This window comes from Berghia stephanieae, chromosome 4 (genome assembly GCF_034508935.2).
Source record: "Berghia stephanieae isolate SIO BIC M18660-M18661 chromosome 4, UCSD_Bste_1.3, whole genome shotgun sequence".
NCBI classification, from domain to species: domain Eukaryota; kingdom Metazoa; phylum Mollusca; class Gastropoda; order Nudibranchia; family Aeolidiidae; genus Berghia; species Berghia stephanieae.
In genome coordinates this window covers 39,703,730-39,718,729 of record NC_088363.1, presented here as the reverse complement: position 1 = coordinate 39,718,729, position 15,000 = coordinate 39,703,730, and the positions used below count along the sequence as shown (strand labels likewise).

Sequence of the window (15,000 nt, the reverse complement as noted above, 5' to 3'; positions counted from 1 at the left end):
ATTATTATTATTATTATTATTATTATTATTATTATTATTATTAATATTATTATTATTATCATTAATTAACATAAAGAGAATCATCAACATGAAATCATTTAAATAGAAGCACAACAGTTAACAGTGTAGGGCAGATAGTGCCAAATAATGATGCTAAATATGCCAAACATTTTATGCTAAATCATGAGTCAAATTAGATCGGGAAAAATGCATTTTTGCGGCCAAATTTTAATTCAAATTTTGAAGCATTATCTCTTTCACTTACCCTAAAATATATCTTTTAAATAGATATAACGACACAACATAAAAAATAATTCTTCTGGTAAATGAAAGATAAATAGTTAAACTATCCTGTTCTATGAAATATCATTTGGCCATAGAATGCCATTTTTACAGTTATAACCCTCTACCTCAAATCAAGGTTTTGCAATTTGGTATGATTTCCTAGGCAAACACACAATCTGTGAGAGCTAATCACTAATAGGCTGTCTTGAAATAATAACAAAGATCTGGGTGACGTCAACTTCGTTCCCCCTATACAAAGTCTGACTTTAGTGAATTTTACATTATCTTTAATTTTCATTATTAAGTGCAAACCGACATAGTACCGTTTTGAGACGAATGGTCACAAATGGGAGATAATTTCTATGAGTTTTCCATCATCATATTTCCAGTGCCTGCACAGAGAGCATACATGCCAAAAAGGCCAAGTATGTTCGATCATCTACAAACCGGATGTTCCAATGTCTTCATTTCTTACAATAGGATGTACCACCAGCTGTATACAGTTCCCAAGGGTATGTGGTTTTTGTGTGTTAATAGGGAAGAAAAGTCGTGACATCAAACCATCTACGCTTTTGGTTCCTAAATCCGTGGGAGTTGTAAGCAACCAGTCCTTCGGAGTGTCAATAATGAACAGGTTACATAAAAGTGGCATAACTATTTAAGCAACAGGATGTATAGGCCGATTCTTAGGATTCCAGGACGTAAAAGAACGAATATGATCTTTATTGACGCCTAGCATATATCTAGACTAGAAAATAATCTGCCATTACTATGACACTAGAATATGAATTACACATCGTATCTATCCAGTCCTCCAAAAGAGTGGTTTTACACTTCCAATGAAATAGGAATCATTTTTTATTTTATTTTTTTTGGTATCACACTTTACTTCCCTATCAGAAAATAAGAAATTGATTAAAGCAGGCACTTATACTGATAATAATAAGAAATGGAGTGAGTAGAAAAGTGCCACGGACAAAATCCGATTCATATACTCTTGCTTTTTAAAATTCCTAACGTATTTCCTACCACAGGACGAGATTGCAAGTACGCCTTGTAAACGAAAATCGAATTCCAAACCGCAAGAGTGTCAGAAATCTTTTATTCTACACCTCAATCGATTGTGATTTTGTTATCTCTGAAGGAGACATTTACAAAAATATTTAAATTATGCTTTTTAAAATATCTAGTTTACTTAAACGTAACGCTTGATAAGCTGACGTCATAAATTAATATTCTATACTTGATATCATTACGCGTTACTATTTAGGAAAAGGGGTTGAATAATATTTTCTTTAAATAAATAAAACCTGGCTATAAAAGTTGTATTATCGCCCTCCCATGGATACTAGGATTCCGATTAATATTTTTAAAACGAGCTTTTTATATAGCAACACTTAACATGCATGACGGGACAACGCCAGGTACTCATTTTACACCTGAGTGCGGTGACAGAATGTGAGTATAGAGCCTTCTCCAGGGACTCAACTATGCGCCGAGCGAGGCTCGAACCCAGGACCTTCCGATCCGATAGCGAGTGTCATACCACTAGACCACGTAGCCGCACGATTTGTCGAATCGATATGATCATTTCCATGCGACTTTCACAATATGTTGAATCAAAACTTACACGTCTCAAATCCCCTCCCTTCCCTCCCCCCCCCCCCCCCCCCGTGCCCATCCTCAGACTCCATCGGACAGATGCATCCACGGTGGTCAAATGACAAGCTTCAATACATGTGTCCGGTGCTGTCAACAGAAAAACTGCACCGACCGGTTTAGACAGTCTGTATTTCACCAAGTCCCTACGACAACGACACGATTGCCACAACAAAGTCCTGGTAAGTTTGATGCCTGTAATCAGAAAATTGTCTTACTCTCGAATTAGTAAAAAGAATTGCTAAATATCAATCGATTCAACTGATCCTAATCTTGGTAAATGTTGGGGTCCCGATAGCTCAGCTAGTAGAGCACTCGCTTCACACGCAAAGGGACCAAGATCGATCCCGAGTGCAGTTGAGATTTTTTCCGACCCTGTCAACCAGCAGTAAATGAGTAGCTGGGTCTGTTAGATTTGGCGGAATGTACTTTGCGATAGACTGGCTTCCTATCAAATGGGTAGCAAGCAATTGCTATTTTCCGTTTCACGCTTTAGAAACCGGGATAAACTCCGGCTCCATGGACCTTACGCCTCTGAAGGACTACATCTTGGTAAATACTCTCAAAACTGGAAATTTGTGAATTGCTTTCACATTGATGTAACCGACAATACCTTTGCATAGGTTTTAGAGTATGTCCATTAAAACAATGAGAGTTATCAGGATGCAAATAACTACACGCTGCCTATAGCGAATCAAATGTTCCGGTTATGTTATTGTTGTTATAATGAGTCATTTAATTTGTAAGCGTGTAATAAATAAGATTGACGTTGTGTTGTCAATGAGGAATGCTTTGTTTGGATTATCTTAAATTAGGGAACAGAACTGATGCTGTTGATGGCTAGAAATATTAAGGATTGTCAATAACCAAGAATGACTTTTTTTAAAAAGTAAAAAATACGCCCTTCCGTCACGACATCATAAGGTATCGTCGCCTAGAGATCCAAGAAGGAATATAGATAATTCTTCAAACAAGATGTCTGATGTCAACAGGAATCACCCATGTTGTCCAAGTGAGCAAATTGGGGGTTAATAATTAGTGCACAAGGGGAAAAAAACGAAAGTGCCTGAAGCGGGGCTCGAACCCGGGAACTCCCGGGTCACAGTGCAATGCCTTAAACAGTCGGCAACTTTGCTCCCGAATGACTATGGGTGCAAACATATTGCCCGAGCTATATAATCTTAGGATAGTCACTTTAGACACATAAACTTCACTCGACTTTGGTACAATAGAATAATGAATATTTTAAAAAGCGCATATTCAAATCGGACGCCTGCCTGACGATCTGTACTATGTAAAACGGAAACCAACTTTAACATGGTCAGATGACTGGATTCATTCGGAATTACAAGGTTCATTCAGTATTGATATGAAAAGGCATTTTATAAAGTTGTATACTTCATTTCTTGAATATTCATAGGGCCATGTGGTCTTGTGGTATGACACTCGCTTTCGGATCGGAAGGTCCTGGGTTCGAGCCTCGCTCGGCGCATAGTTGAGATGAAAAAACGCTTCGGAAAGGCTTTTTACTCACATTTTCTCACCGTACTCAGTTGTAAAATTAGTACCTGGCCATTAACAGCAATGTCTCTGTCATATCGCCTAACATTCGTCATGTCTCGTCGTACTTGTTAAGTGTTGCTGTTGGCAAGGGACCCCATGTAAAGCGCTTTGAGCACTTAGTGGATATTGCGCGCTATATAAACGCTCCATTTATTTTTTTATTCCAATATCTATCAAGGTATCAATCTCTATCAGGCACTGTACTGTCCGGTTGGAGAATGCGACCCTAGAAACCTCAACGCCTGCCAGAGAAACTGGAAGATCTGTCAGAATACCGAGTACTGCAATATGGCTTTTAATATGGCAACAGGTAATTTGACGAGTAGCTGCAGCTATCGTACTCTGCTGTCTCAATGTAAAACATATAGTAAAGAACACCACTGCCCATTCTCCTTGGATGAGGCGCAGAAGATCACGCACCTTCAAGGATACTGTTACTACGGATGCTGTGAAGACAATGCCTGCGTCCAAAGTATTGTATACTCTAACCCAATCACACATCTTCCACCAATCACATCACCGACAACATCAACACCAACTTCAACGACGTCAACAACAACAACAACAACCACAACTACTGCCCCGACAACTAAACCAACTACTACAACCATACCAATACCCACCACGACCCCAACCACTTCCTACGACTATTCCGCCCTGTTGACATCATGCGCGGACAAATTAATAGGCTCTACATGCCCGACCCTGAGAGACCTCAAAGGCATCTGCAAGGCCGCCATCGGAGCCACCCTGTGCCCGATGACGTGTAACATTTGCCAGGTTGTAAAGTCCATCGTGTGCGAGGATAAAGCACCAGCCCATGACTGCACGAGTCTCATCCCCACACCAGGATTCTGCCAAGATGATATGTCAATCTACATTTGTGCCAAGTCATGTAACTTGTGTAGCAAACTAGTCAAGAGCGTGGTGGATGAGGTACTCAACGCCTCCCCTACTCCAGATTTCAACCATCTCCTAACCACGCCGCCGACTCTTCACTGTCCAGAACTCTTGCAATCCCAATGTCAACATGTCAGAGACGTGTGTAACCATAGCAACCTTCACGATATTTGTCCCAGGGAGTGCAAAATTTGTTCTTAGTGCTGTAAGCGACACGTAAGAGTAATTATAGTATATAATATGCCTGTTGTAGTGATCTATGCATCTAGCGGAATGGATGAACAAAAAGTGTCCAAAAATGTGACATGGTATTTGAATAAAGTGGATTTCTGCATCAAATTGTTTATTATGCCTTTCTGAGATATCGTTTGGTGTCAGGATAGACCTAGTGGATCTCAGTCCCTCTGACTCTATCCGCCAACATCTTCTCTGTTTGAGATGTAGTAAAATTGTATGATATTCGCGTTCGGATGGAAAAGTCCAGGGTTTGATTCCCACTCTGAGAGTTGTATTTGTTACGATTTTGGAAAGCGCTCTTTACTCACATTTTCTCACCGTACTCATGTATAAAAAAGTACCTGGCCCTTACAGTGTTGTTTCTGTCGGGAATATTGTAAGAGAGCCTGACAGGTGCCATGCCTCATCCTTTATGTTAAGTGTTGTTGTTAGCTTGAGACCCCTTGTAAAGCGCTTTGAGCACATTAAGTGTAATTTTAGGGCAACACGGAAGGCCACTCAATCTGGATGTCGTAGAATGTATTTTAAAAAGGGTGTATGAAACAGTGCAGACAAAGCAGAGAGAAAGAGGACAGCGTAGGCTCAGCGGTACGGTCTTTGCTTCCCGAAAGGTACCGAGTTCGATCACCCGCCGCTGCGCTCTGTGGCCTTGAGCAGGTCATCTCGTCCTAGCTCAATCTGCGGCGCTGATCTGTGGCTGACGCTTGGGTTATTCCAGTATTCCCTTGGAATGGACCCTAAAGACAAATTTTCCGATGGGGATGAATAAAGGGATTTTTTTTTAATACAATAATTTTTTTGGGTTTTCTTTCAGCTTTGTCTAGCACTGTTTCATACACACTTTTTAAAATTTTACCTGTCGTCATGGCCTGCTCCTTAATAGAGCAAAGGAGTAGCGACGTCCAACCATTCTCCTCTTACGGTCCCAATCTCCTTGAAAGATAGATATATAGACAGATAGAAAGATAAATAGATGGACAGATAGATAGATAGATATATAGATAGATAGATGATATAGTGTGCGACTATGTGGTCTTGTGGTATGGCACTCGCTTTCGGATCGGAATGTTCAGGGTTAGAGCCTCGCGCGGCGCATAGTTGAGTTGTTGAAAAAGGCTCTTTACTCATATTCTCTCCCCGTACTCAGGTGTACAATGATGAATACCTGGCCGTTAACAGCTGTGTCTCTGTCCGGGAAATAATTGTAATATCGTCTCACAGGCGTCAAGTCCCGTTCTACATGTTACGTGTTACTATTGGTCAGGGACTCCTTGTAAAAAAAGCGCTTTGAGCACGTTTAGTGGATATTGCACTATAAAAAAGCCCAATAAAGTGTGCGAGTAACCAATCATATGAATAAGTCACAAATTGAATCATAAGGTGGGATAATTCGTATTTGAGGAGCAGGATCATGTTATAGGCGAATTGTTATGATGGCGGGAAGATGGATGATCTATATTAACGACCTGCATATTATAATGAGACCAGAATATAAGATGTCATCACTCTGAAACAGAAGATCAATGATTACGCATATGGGAAGTATTCAGTCCTCCGGAAAAGTGGTTTTACACTTCAAATCAGATTGGAACCGGGGTTGGTTTTTTACTAGATAGGGCTATGTGGTTGTGTCGTTTGACACTAAGAAAAAAGCCTATCAGATAGCTGGGGCGATTTAATGCTTCTGTTTTTCAAAAGGGTATGCCTTTACCGCTATGAACCCTGCATCATATTATACAAACATCAAAAACATGAGAGAACAAAAAAGAAAAATTCGAAAATTGTATGAAATGAAAGTAGCGAATGTGATACGTATTGACTTCTAAAGTTTGTCTTTCTAATATATATTTTATGCCGCTTGAAGCAACACTGTCTAGATAGATGTGCTGTGCATATTTTTACTTTCCATACCACTTCAAACACTCAAATAAAACTACATACCTACCTACAGATCTATACATTGAACTATAACAGCAATGTTTGTTTGCACCATAAACCTTAGGAATAAATATTAATTTAGAAACTATTCAATCTTGTACTTACAAAGTAGAAACAAAAATAGGATTGTTTTATTATTTGAATAATCAAATTATACTTTTAAAAAGAGATGGCATTTTAGAGCGACACAGAAAGCCACTCTATCAGGATACGGTAGAATGTATGGACTGATTACCTAACAATGACACTATAGAATCATCCCCTCATTCGTAGGTACTCTGGAAAAACATGTATTTAAAAATTTGGCCAGAAAACCCACCCTTCTAATTTATATCATTCGATTAAAATGAAACTCATCATGGCAACAACAAAAAAGTCTCAACCCTTGGACTTGCGAAGTCTCAGGTTTGACATTTCATTTTGTCATAGTGTGGGTTAGTTAATCGATTGATTTTAGAGAGGCGAGTTTTCTGGCCAAAATTTCAAATACGTGTTGTTGCTGTTTTTTGTTTTTTTTTCGGAGTACGGCAGGCTAGAATCGTCCCGTGGCGTGATACCCATCTTTTGACACGGTGGGATGCCGTGAATTGTTCATCATCGACCCTCATGACAACACTCAATTCCTTGGAGACGAATCTCGCACGTTGGGTTGGAGTTTCCTTGTTTGTTTATTTTGTGCGGTGTTTTCTTTATGTTTTGTTTTTTGTTTTTTATTTTCGTTTGTTTTTCTTTTGTTCTCGTTTTTTTGTTTTGTCTTGTTTGTTTGTTTTTGTTGTTTTTTTTTTTTTTTTTTTTTTTTGGGGGGGGGTGGTTGTAGGATAGCTCTGTTTTCTGAATCAATGAAAGTATTTAAATGTGTGTTTGTATATATTCAAAACACAAACTAATCCCCCCCCCCCCCTAATGGACTCCATGTTAGACCAACAGTAAAACTCGAATCAGGGTCTTGCAGATCACGAGCTAAGTGTCAAACCCCTGAACCAAAAGGCCGGATACACCATCTTTTATTTTCTCTTTTAAACTATGTTAATTTTAATGCCACAAATATATACCATTTATACATATAAAACATAGCATTTTGTTTCTTTGTTTTCAAACATAATGATTTCTTTCCTTCATAAACTTGAGTATCACGCATACTTGTTTTCATAGAATTGCTTTTCTGGACATAAACATAATTTTATAGTTATAGCAGGACATCCTTTCTGGTAACATACTTTTTCTATAGTGCCCTGAGGGTGGAAAGTTTATTTTGGACAATAAGCCAATGCAGACACATAAATTTGGTCTTTAAAATTTGTATAGAATAAAATTCAAATAATGTCAACTAATGAGTAAGGCAGAATGCTTTTGATCAATAAAGTGATGGTGATGATGATGATGATGATGATGATGATGATGATGATGATGATGATGATGATGATGATGATGATGATGATGATGAGTAAGAAGAGGGGGAGGAGGAGGTGGAGAAGCAGGAAGTAGTGGATGAGGAGGAGGAGGAGGAAGAAGATGCCTATTACCATGCTGCTGCTGCTGCTGCTGATGATGATGATGATGATGATGATGATGATGATGATGATGATGATGATGAGTAAGAAGAGGGGGAGGAGGAGGTGGAGACGCAGGAGGTGGTGGATGAGGAGGAGGAGGAACAAGATGCCTATTACCATGCTGCTGCTGCTGATGATGATGATGATGATGATGATGATGATGATGATGATGAGGAGGAGGAGGAGGAGGAGGAGGAGGAAGAGGAGGAGAAGGAGGAGGAGGAGGAAGAGGAGGAGGTGGTGGCGGAGGAAGAGGAGGAGGAGGAGGAGGAGAAGGAGGAGGAGGATTATAAGCTATCAAATTTTACTTCTTTTCATAAAATTTTCTAATTAGTGGAATAGCAAGTTTGTCGATATCAAACTCTGCTGGTTCTGGCAATCATTCTCGCAATGACAGCAAAGTTTTGCCACACAATTAAAAGTTATCAGAAAAAAGTTGAGCTTTAACATAGCACAATATCCACTAAACGTGCTCAAAGCGCTTTACAAAGGGTCCCTGACCAGCAGCCACACGCAACATATAGATGAGACATAACGCATGTGAGGCGATATTACAATTTTTTATTCCAACAGAGACAACGCTGTTTACGGGCAGGTAGTCATTTTACACCCGAGTACGGTGAGAGAATGTGAGTAAAGAGCCTTTCTCCAAGGACTCAACTAAGCGCCGAGCGAGATTCGAACTCAGGAATTTCCTATCTGAAAGCGATCATCATATCACTAGACCGCATATCCACACATTATGGGAGTCATATTTGTAAACGATATATGGAATGAGGGGATTGTAACAAGTTAATTTGGCCAGAAAACTCGTCCTTCAAATACCGAGCAATTTAAATTACCTTCATCTTGGCAAAATGCTCTCAACGCTGTGACAATGCGAAGTCCCAAGTTGAAGAGATTTTTACAGGATGAGGGTAATTTAAATCTATCTTTATTTACAAACGCTAGCGCTGCCAATCCTTATGTACAACTGTGGTACTTGGGGTTTTACAAGAAAGAATTTGGACACCCTGGACTCCCTTCATCGAAAACAATTGAGACGAGTTATTGGGGTACATTGGCCAGACAAAATCAGTAATGAGGATGTATATGACAGATGCAAATTACAACCAATGAGTAAAGAAACTGTTCGGAGACGTGCTCCGACGAGATGAAAATATTCCATTTTAAACCTCGATGGATGATTACTTCAAACAAGGAGCCAAATACATAAGGCGTACACCAGCATCACTTCCATTGAATCAAGGTCTCAAAAATTATCAAATACATTTAGAAACAACAACCGAATAATTGATTTCAACAACACAAGGAAACATCCATCTGCCTCAGCACCTTAGCACACATGATGACATTTTAAAACCTAAGAACACTTGCACTAGATAGAGAGATTTATGGAGGCAAATTACTAACTGGATAATAAAATCAGACTGTCAAACTCGAAGTGACGCACACATTTACTGCAAGCGTCCATAGAGACTGCGCAGTCATATTCATTCATTTATTTGAAGGACGAGTTTTCTGGCCAAAATTTTAAATACATATTTTTGTAGAGAACGGCGTCATGTCACGTTATATACAGAATCGAGAAGAAAAGGCACATATATCTGGAGCTCTTGTCTGTCACCAAAACCACAGGATGTAAATGATTAATTAAGGGTGGTGTAATCAACTCAAAGTCACGATATTCAATCTATTTATAGAATCACTCATCCCAGCAGTTTCCCTTTCCCACTGCACACTTCAATCAAAACATCAGACTATAATTAATTATGAACAAGACGGACAAGGTCGTTCTTTCCGTTTGTAAAATAATTTCGAAATGGTCATGCGCAGAGCAATAACTGTCTCATATGGATTACTGGGTCAATGCCGATGATGGTTACCTTAGTTACTCTATAAAAATATTTAAAAACTCGCTATTTTTGTTACTCTGGGGATTGCTGTGAAAATAATATAGTCATCTCAGAGACGACCACTTAAAACTTATGTAATTCACTCTATTACTTAGTTTAAATCAATCTCGTTTGAGATTAATAATAATAATAATAATAATAATGATAATAATAATAATAATAATAATAATAATATAATAATAATAATAATAATAATAATAATAATAATAATAATAATAATAATAATAATATAAAAACAATAATAATAATAATAATAATAATAATATAATAATAATAATAATAATAATAATAATAATACTCTACACTTATATAGGGCCAACATCTCATTCAATATACATCAATTAGATATCAATTGCCAGGTTTTATTGACCATTTCCCATCAATATATGTAAAAATGAAATACGAAATGAAAATAATGGCTTTTATATTGTAACAAATACAAAAATAAATAAATGAATATAGAATTCCCAAAGGGGAAATTTGTGTCTAGAGTCTGTTCCAAGGGAAGTCAGGAATAACTCAGGCGTCAGCCGCAGTGCAGCGCCGCAAACTGAGCTAAGGGGAGGTGACTTGCTCAAGGCCACACAGCACAACGGTATATGATCGAACTCGGTAACTTTCGGGTACGAAGCACAGACTGTACCGCTGAGCCATGAAAAAGACTACTTACATTTTGAGTGAATCTCACCAGTCACCGCGGTACGGTTTTGTATTTTTAACCAATAGGCTTCAACAGTTATGACGTCACTTCCCTCGTAATGGCGCATAATAACTTAGTAACTGGCTCTAAACTATCGGAACAAAGGCGGATGCCCTTATGAAATATTTCTCCGACGAGCATAAAAGTGTATCCAGAGGAGAAAAACATTATAAATATGATCATGTTTTGACTTTTACACATTCTGATCACATGGCATATGAAAAGTTTTCGCCAGCATGAAGAATAAAAAGTACGGATATTCTTTGTTTATAACCACGCTACTCGCCGTTGCTGGGCGACGTGACATCAGACTATTGAATCCAATTATACATAGGCGTGTCAATCGAACAATCTGACAACTCTTGCTTGGGACAACTACAATGATGAATTTAACGATACGATATATATTATAAGTATAAACACACCCTTTATTTGTATCGCATAATCAACGTCACACTATAACAGACGTGCGGCTATGTGGTCTTGTGGTATGACACTCGCTTTCGGATCGGCAGGTTCTGGGTTCGAGCCTCACTCGCCGCATAGTTGAATCCTTGGAAAAGGCGATCTACTCACATTATCTCACCGTATTCAGGTGTAAGATGAGTATCTGGTAATCAGCAGCGTTGTCTCTGTCCGAAAAAAAAATTGTAATATCGTCTAATAGGTGTCATGTCTTGTTCTATATGTTACGTGTTGCTGTTTGTCAGGTACCCGTTGTAAAGCGCTTTGAGCATGCTTAGTGAATATTGCGCTTCATAAAAGCTCAATTACTATCAATCACTATTATGGATAAAAAGACCACTGCAATTCGCGGGTCAATTATTTCATTTTTAAAAGGGATCTAATAAGTACAATGCTGATTGTGTATACCTATAGATAGTACGCTCTTGGCTAAGAAGCTCACACCATTGCCATCCAAAAGTATAACGGACCAAAACACAAAACTCTGTGTAACCATGAACTGTTATAGTCTGGATAAGACAGTTAAGAGAGAATTACTCATAAACGTGGGTGGCAAAAAACAATAACAAAGACCCGAGTGACGTCAAATTATTTCTATCAAAATGTATTAACACTTCTTTACGAAATAGTTTGCCAAAGATATCGATTATTTTTTAATCAAAACGAGGCGAAACTTTGTAACAATGAGACTCGTTTATTTGTGTGCGGACAAATACGAGTTACTTCCGGCGTGACACAGTAATCAGCTGATATATTTGCTTAGATCTATGATTGAAACTGTCATTCATAACTTATTCTGCCGTTCTCTTCAGTAAAAAAAAACAAAACACGTATTTAAAAACTTGGCCAGAAAACTCGTCCTTTAAATATATATATATATGATCTTCACCTTGTCAAAATCTCTCAAGCTTGGGACTTCGAGTTGTCTCAACTTTGAGAGTATTTTTCCAAGATGGGGCTCATTTAAATCGATCTACATTTGAAGGACGAGTTTTCTGGCCAAATTCTTTTCTAAAAATTGTTCCAGAGTAGGATGGTTAACTGGTTAAAATCCCCTCATCAAATTCCATATTTCGTTTACAAATATCCCCCGAGGTATCTCATTTATTTACTCTTCAAATTTTCATCGTGTTCTTTTCAAGGACCATCTCTAACGCGTTCTTTTGAGAAGAGAACAAAGGAAAACACCCCTAGGAGATTCCAACGAACTAAGAAATGGATTTATTTTGGGATCAAAATAGAACATCTGATTAAAAACTGAAGGCTGGTTTTCCAAAACCATTTTCAGATTTTCCATCCTTGAGATGAATTAAAATGTTAATTTTTATTGCAAGCATTAAATGGCAGAAAACTTTCCCTAGGCTTAAATGAATTTGAAGTTTAAATATAATAAAATAATAGACCGAATGAGACATTTTAGGGGAAATAATCCTCAATATCTCAAAATAGGAAAAACGGAGTTAGGGAGGTTTGGAAACCACTGTTCATGGACAAGGCCAAGAACACTGAAGACGTGGACGGGTTTGATTAAATATGGTTGCCCGAGGGAATGATCAAGATAATTTTTTAAAGATTCAAGAAACGTGTAATGCAATCCAAAGCCTAAATCCAGTATTATGCTGGGTTGAACTAGAAGGAGAAAAGTGAATTTGTGTGGCTATGTGGTCTCGTGGTATGACACTCGATTTTGGATCAGAAGGTCCTGGGTTTGAGCCCGATCGACGCATAGTTGAGTCCTTGGAAGACTTTTTACTAACGTTTTCTCACCGTACTCAAGTGTAAAATGAGTACCTGGTCAGCAACAGCGTTGTCTCTGTCCGAAAATAAATTGTATTATCGCCTTATAAGCGACATATCTCGTTTTTTTATGTTACGTGTTGCTGTTGGTCAGGGACTCTTTGTAAAGCGCTTTGAGCACGTTTAGTGGATATTGCGCTAAATTAACCCTTTCCTTGCCAACTACAGAATATTGTCACGTTCGGTACGATACAATGAACTTTTATATTATTCATATTTGTTTTGAATATCACAGGATTTGAAGACAAATATTGGTTATATAACAAAATAACATATTAATATATAATGCTGTTTTGTAAAGGTCACTTTTTAGATAAAATTTTGTTTAGTATGTAGATATACTTTGAGTTTCAGATCAAAAATTGAAATTTTGTGTTGAGTGTGTTACGGGTGTATTTTTGGGGTTTTAAAATCCTGATATGGTCGATAGGGAGAGATTTTAATTGATTTGAGATCAGGGACATTTTAATTTTTAACTCCTTAAAATTTTATTTCTATCAAAACCTTAAAATCTTAAATAAACTCCTTAATATTTTAGGATATAAAAATGAGTATACCTCCACCCACCCCCCTCCTCCTTCTTTGTGTCATTGTCCTCTTTTCCCTTCTTTCCATATCTGGGATACACCCTCGCTCCTTCTGGCGGCAAATTATTTACGATAGACGAGTGTCCTATTAAAAAGGTAGCAAGCACTTGCTATTGTCCGTTTCATGCTACAGAAACCGGGATAAACTTCGGCTCCGTGGATCTGAAGGCTCTGAAGGAACGAATATATAACTTATGTTCTGCACATCCATACTTTCTGTCATGCTATGCTAAAGGTGACACAATCGCCTTTCTGTGTCATTCTGCCGGGATGAACAGTCTGGTATTTTATAAATGATAAATAATAACTTTAACGATAATAAAGACTATACTGATAATAATAATAATGATAATAATAATGATGATAATGATAATAATAATAATAATAATAATAATAATAATAATAATAATAATAATAGTATAAAGTAAATAATAATAATAATAATAATAATAATAATAATAATAATAATAATAATAATAATAATAATAATAATAATAATAATAATAATATAATAAATAATAATAATAATAATAATAATAAATAATAATAATAATAATAATAATAATAATAATAATAATAATAATAAAATAAATAATAATCATAAATAGCAATAATAATCATGACATGATGATGATGATGATGATGATGATGATGATGATGATGATGATGATGATGATGATAACTTTTTGTATTCTAATCACTTTTCTTTATCATCACCATAACCATCATAAACATTTTTAATACTATGCTCATTTTCATTTTTTTAAAAAATTATTTTTTTTTTTGATTTACTTTATTCATCGGTTTATTTATGTTGCTTTATTCATGCATAACCTTTATTTTTTTTAAGGAGATAATCCATTAGATAGTTCTTCCTGTATTTCTTGATTGCCTCCCTTGCTTCGGGCAAAATGGCCAATCTCGAAATAAATTTACAATGGCCAGATTTTATATAGATTATTATATCGATATTTGGATGTTTATATTTAATTGGCCTTTTTCTTATTCTAAATATGATATTTTATAAATTATTATTTGTATTATCTTATTATCATTCTCTTATTTAGACGTTATCAACGTGCACATATATAAAGGTCTTGTGCGGCTATGTGGTCTAGTGATATGACACTCGCTTTCGGATCGGAAGGTCCTGGGTTCGAGCCTCCCTCGGCTTATAGTTGATTCCTTGAAAAAATGTCCTTTACTCACGTTCTCTCAAAGTACTCAGGTGTAAAATGAGTACCTGGTCGTTAAAAGCGTTGTCTATGTCGGAAAAATAATTGTAATATCGCCTAACAGGCGTCATGTCTCGTTCTACATGTTACGAGTTTCTGTTAGTCAGGGAGCCTTTGTAAAGCGATTTGAGCAAGTTTAGTGGCTCTTGCGCTATATAAAATCTT

The 15,000-nt window shown here is 37.1% G+C and overlaps 2 protein-coding genes across 4 annotated transcripts in view; one reads left to right on the top strand and one right to left on the bottom strand.

The window, feature by feature from the left end:
- Nucleotides 1-4,746, top strand: part of LOC144970544 (uncharacterized) — a 10,727-nt gene extending 5,981 nt beyond the window's left edge. The window contains exons 3-5 of the mRNA XM_078910290.1: nt 675-797; nt 1,973-2,126; nt 3,686-4,746. Coding sequence (XP_078766416.1) covers nt 675-797; nt 1,973-2,126; nt 3,686-4,608 — 1,200 coding nt within the window. The 3' untranslated portion in view covers nt 4,609-4,746. The remainder of the gene's footprint in view (nt 1-674; nt 798-1,972; nt 2,127-3,685) is intronic.
- The window catches only part of LOC144970545 (G-protein coupled receptor dmsr-1-like), a 186,540-nt gene that overhangs the window by 28,286 nt on the left and 143,254 nt on the right, over nt 1-15,000 (bottom strand). The window lies entirely within an intron of this gene.